A 6000-nucleotide genomic window follows, 5' to 3' on the forward strand; every position below is an offset into this window, starting at 1 on the left:
TGGATCATGTGATGGACCATGTGATGAACGCAGTGACATCATCAAAGGACCTATTGATCACAGTTAAAGACAGAAGAGATGCCGGCTGCGCGAACAAGTGGATTAAGGTGAGTTAAATATTTTTTTTATTTTTTTTTAACCCCTCCAGCGCTATTGTACTATGCATTCTGTATTCAGAATGCTATTATTTTCCCTTATAACCATGTTATAAGGGAAAATAATACAATCGACAAAACACCGATCCCAAGCCCGAACTTCTGTGAAGAAGTTCGGGTACCAAACATGCGCGATTTTTCTCACGCGCGTGCAAAACGCATTACAATGTTTTGCACTCGCGCGGAAAAATCGCGCATGTTCCCGCAATGCACCCGCACCTTTTCCCGCAACGCCCGTGTGAAACCAGCCTTAGGGCTGTTTCACACGAGTGAGTCTATTGCGGGAATCACGCTCCGTGTGTGAGTGTGATCCTCTGCTCTGGGCTTGCAGGAGCGCACGGCATTATCATGATTTATAATGCTATGTGTCTCTGCGTGGCCTTTTTTCCACAGAATCATAGTGACATAAAGCGGTCACTATGATTCTGTAGAAATAAGGCCATGCAGAGACACATAGCATTATAAATCATGATAATGCCGTGCGCTCCTGCAAGTCCAGAGCAGAGGATCACACTCACACACGGAGCATGATTCCCGCAATGGACTCGCTCGTGTGAAACAGCCCTTATGAGGTTGTTCTTAAAGAGTAATTAAGCCTTTATCTAAACTTTTAATATGTTCTCCCTAATGCCCTAATAAAACGATTTCTAACATACTTTATTAATGAATTTTCTATTTTTACTATACTTTTTGCCACCTAAAGCGCATCATTCACTGGTGCACTTAAAACTCAGATCTCCGTACACTGCTGACAGCTCAGCGGAGTACGAAGTACACACTTTATGAATGGGCAGCAGCAGCGCTGTGAGTACGGGCAGGAGCGCATACTGCTGCTCCTGCCCGTGCTCCCTGGACTACTCTGTACCCATGTACTATGCCAGGAGTTAGTAATCTTCTGGGGGGCACAGGTAGGAGCGCATATTGCTCCGTACTCACAGTGCTGCTGCGGCCCCATTGATAAAATGTAGTCTGTACTCCGGTGTACAGAGAACAGAGTTTGAAGCACAGAGTGAATGGTGCGCATTAGGTAGCAAAAAGTGTAGTAAGAATAGGAAATTCATTAATAAAGTATGTTAGAAATAGTTTTGTTAGGGCATTAGGGATAAAACATATTAAAAGTTTAGATAAAGGTTTAGTTACTCTTTAAGGATATACCACGATGAAACACTGAACTTTAAATATAAGGAGAACTTTACCTTTTAATGGGTTGTGCAAAAATGGGGGAGGAAGTTGGGAATGCAATAAAACGGAACGGAATGCATTCTGTTGAATTCCGTTCTCTTCAGTTCAGTTTTGTCCCCATTGACAATGAATTAGCGTTTTCAACCTCTATTTTAGACAACTATTTCCTACAACATTATTTTCTTACACATGCATGCTTGGCTCAATGGAGTATGCATGTGTTGTGAATGGGAAGAGGGGGGAGGCCACTGCCAGCCACTTCTGGCAGCAACTTACTTTCCCTATGAGCCCAAGGACTTAGCATGTTGAAATCCAATTGCCGATCCGTCGGGAGGCCTCCATACACATTAGATAGTCATCAGCAAATTAGGAGTCTCAGACAGCATTCATCTAAGGCCTGATTTGCATTTGTGGTAAGTAGATCTGCCAGGCTGTTTTGGCTGGGAAAAGCCTGCCAGATCCGTGAATACTAGGTGCTACCGTGCACTGCCGAGATACCGTCCAGCCCCATTCACTATAATGGGGATTGGCAGAGATTCGGCCGCTAACCGGTAAATATGCCGAGAAGCAGCCAGACGATAACTGGTAACTCGGCAGCGCCCGGTAGTGCCCGATATTCACAGATCCGGTAGGCTGTTTCCGGCCGGGACAGCCTGCCTGATCTGTTTACCGCAAATGCGAAACAAGCAACGTGTATGGCCAAATTAAGAAACAGCTAGCGATACCACATTAATAAATGAAGTTCCATGCTGAGGCAGGTCCTCTAAAGTAAAGCTCTGACTAGGAACCACTATAGCCCTGCAGGTGTAGTCCATTACCTGTTCTGAGGCTGTGTTCACATTTGCCATTTTGTTTATTTATCTAATTATTTTTTTTTAAAGAAAAATGATAATAAATGCAGTTCATGTATAATGTGGCAATTTGCCGACAAAATTACAGCTCTTGGGGAGGCTTGAATAAGATCCAAATAATGTTCAGAGCAAAGCCATTTTTGTGTATTTCGAAAAAACTCAGGTACCCTTTAAAGGGAACCCGTCATCAACTTTATGCTAACCTCACTGAGGGCAGCATAAATTAGTGACAGAAATGCTGATGTCAGCGATGTGTCACTCAGGTAAGTGAGCTAAAAGTAAGTGGTTGCTGAGAACCAGCTTCATAATAATTGCAGCCCAGGCCTTGAGAAGAGTCACATCTATCTGAGAAGAGTCCTGGTTATTCCTAATCTCCTGCTCTCTCATCCATCTGCTGATGATTGGCAGTTCTCTTCTAAGGAGAAAACTAGGTAGAAGCCTGTCAGTCATCAGTATGTGGGCGGGAGAGCAGGACTTCATGAATAACCAGGACTCTTCTCAGGTGGCCGGGACTCTTTTCCAGGCCCGGTCTGCAATGATTGTGATGTTGGTTCTCGGCAACCACTAACTTTTAAATGACAGACCGCTGAAAACAACTTACCTATCTCTACTTTATACTGCTGTTAGTACGAGCAGCATAAAGTTGATGACAGGTTCCCTTTAAGGCAGTGTAGTTGGAAGTCACTGACGAAACACTGATCAAATACGGACTGTGTAAAAGTGGCTTAACCGTATTTAAAAACAAAAACATAGAAAAAAGAAAGAAAATGCAACAAAACATCCTATCTGCATATAGTCTGAATTTCTGTGCGATGCAGTTACAGCATGTCGCATGTCACACTGTGACACCATAGACTATCATTACAAAAAATGTTGTGTGACATTACTGCAACATAATGTCGTGTAAGGTTACTTTCACATTAGCGTTTTTTGCGGATCCGTCATGGATCTGCCAAAACGTTTCCGTTACCATAATACAACCGCATGCATCCGTCATGAACGAATCCGGTTGTATTATGTCTTCTATAGCCATGACGGATCCGTCATGAAGACCATTGAAAGTTAATGGAGGATCCATTTTCTATTGTGTTAGATTGTGTCAGAGAAAATGGTTCCGTCCCCATTGACTTACATTGTGTGTCAGGACGGATCCGTTTTGCTCCGCACCACATCGCGGACAGAAAAACTCTGCTTGCAACCAAACAGAACGGAATGCATTTTAGTGCACTCCGTTTCGTCAGTTCAGTTTTGTCCCCATTGACAATGAATGGGGACAAAACGGAAGCGTTTTCTTCCGTTATTGAGATCCTATGACAGATCTCAATAGCGGAATTGAAAACGCTGATGTGAAAGTGGCCTAACACATGTCGCAATGTAGTTGTATTTTTTTTGTCGCTCAAGTTATTGTCTCATGACAAATGTCGTTGTGTAGCCGTACCCTAAAATAAAAGCGACATCTTAAACTCCTTGGTACTACCAATGCATTTCTGTTTCCTCAAGTGTGACTTCTTCTAAGCAGTACTCCATTCAAATAAATGACAATTTGCTTACAATTCAGAGTCACATTTTGAGTAACAGGAAAAGGGGTTTGAGCGCTCAGTAAGACCTTGTCATCCCGGAAATCAGAAGTGACCCGAGAAAACTTCACCAATGTGATCTTGTCACAAGTATATAACATGAGAGGGTCATTTCACATGTAGTGTCCCCAGACCGGACCTTCACTTCAACTAAATGTTTACATAAAAAACAGCAAGCGCAGCATGAATAAGAAAAGAAATCCCCAAGTGGAGGCGACACATAATAATATACCATACAAGCCATAGAAAACAATAGTGACTGCTGAACAACAATTGTGAACAGCTACAGTAAATGCATAAAACAACCACATCCAAATGTCCTCAGATCCCACGTCCGATTGTACCGTTCAGCCAGCAGTTACTGCTATCCTTGTCATGCTGGGCTGGAGATTCAGTCTGTATGCAATGTTTGCCCAGGAAAGCATGAGGCACTTAAGAATGTATACGCCACTGCTAACACATACAGAAGTAGCAGAGCTGAGATTGTCTTGTGTATTTACAAAGGACTGCAGGTAAACCTTCATAGTACACAATAATGCGCCCGCACTGTATTACATTACCACTGCAATACAGACAACCCTCAAAGTCATGGTACTGATAGATAGATAGATAGATAGATAGATAGATAGATAGATAGATAGATAGATAGATAGATAGATATGAGATAGACAGATAGACAGATAGATAGATAGATATATAATAGACAGATAGATATGAGACAGATAGATAGATAGATAGATACTGTAGATAGATAGATAGATAGATAGATAGATAGATAGGAGATAGATAAATAGATAGATAGATAGATAGATAATAGATAGATAGATGATAGATAGATAGATATGAGATAGATAGATAGATAGATAGATAGATATGAGATAGATAGATATATAATAGACAGATAGATATGAGATAGATAGATATATAATAGACAGATAGATATGAGATAGAGATAGATAGATAGATAGATAGATAGATAGATAGATAGATAGATATGAGATATATAATAGATATGAGGTAGATAGAGATATAATAGATAGATAGATAATAGATAGATATGAGATAGATGGGAGATAGATAGATAGATAGATAGATAGATAGATAGATAGGAGATAGATAAATAGATAGATAGATAGATAATAGATAGATAGATGATAGATAGATAGATATGAGATAGATAGATAGATAGATAGATATGAGATAGATAGATATATAATAGACAGATAGATATGAGATAGATAGATATATAATAGACAGATAGATATGAGATAGAGATAGATAGATAGATAGATAGATAGATAGATAGATAGATATGAGATATATAATAGATATGAGGTAGATAGAGATATAATAGATAGATAGATAATAGATAGATATGAGATAGATGGGAGATAGATAGATAGATAGATAGATAGATAGATAGATAGATAGATAGATAATAGATAGATATGAGATAGATAGATAGATAGATGATAGATAGATAGATAATAGATAGATAGATAGATAGATAGATAGATAGATAGATAGATAGATAGATAGATAGATAGATAATATATATAGAAAGATGATAGATAGATAGATAGATAGATAGATAGATAATATATATGAGATAGAGATATATATAATAGATAGATAGATAGATAATAGATAATAGATAGATAGATAGATAGATAGATAGATAGATAGATAGATAGATTCATATGAGACATTCCTATAGTGCAAATCTCTACTACTTACATAAATACATAAGGTATGAAGTTGGTGGAGACACTTACATGGTCCAGCTCCTGGCAGCAGCTTTCCAGGCTCATGGTCATGCAGTCCCACTTGTCCCTCTCATGCAGTTCATGAAATGCATGTAGTCAGTGCATGGCTAATAAGCCCCCAGTGCGGCCAGCAGTCACCTCTGTTTTCCCAGCAGGAGACTGGTGACACCTTTTCATAAGCCATGTGCCCTCCCACTCTGCCAGTGACAACTCCTCCCAGCACTGGGAACTACTGGGGCTGTGTGTTGGCTCCTGAGCACTTGTCTTGTATCTGCGGCTGCCAAGTTCTGTGAAGGAAGCAGGTTACATAATGTCACATCACTTTTACTGGCCACAATGTCTGCACCTCAGCCTGAACCTGGCATAGCCTTTGGAGGTGAAACATCCACATTTCCCTATAAGACACAGTACATCTCATTGGGGAAATATTAATATCTGGGGGGAAAAAATGCATGAAGATCCTTGACTT

At 40.0% G+C, this 6000-nt stretch overlaps 1 protein-coding gene across 2 annotated transcripts in view; it reads right to left on the minus strand.

Annotated features, from left to right (window-relative positions):
- The window catches only part of PDE8B (phosphodiesterase 8B), a 327461-nt gene extending 321803 nt beyond the window's left edge, over positions 1 to 5658 (minus strand). The window contains exon 1 of one of the 2 annotated variants that reach the window (XM_040421398.1): positions 5541 to 5658. In XM_040421398.1, the coding sequence (XP_040277332.1) occupies positions 5541 to 5582 (42 nt within the window). In that variant the 5' untranslated portion in view covers positions 5583 to 5658. The remainder of the gene's footprint in view (positions 1 to 5540) is intronic. The other variant, XM_040421397.1, reaches the window with a different exon arrangement.
- Between the last annotated feature and the right edge of the window lie 342 nt (positions 5659 to 6000).

This window comes from Bufo bufo, chromosome 2 (genome assembly GCF_905171765.1).
Source record: "Bufo bufo chromosome 2, aBufBuf1.1, whole genome shotgun sequence".
Taxonomy (NCBI): domain Eukaryota; kingdom Metazoa; phylum Chordata; class Amphibia; order Anura; family Bufonidae; genus Bufo; species Bufo bufo.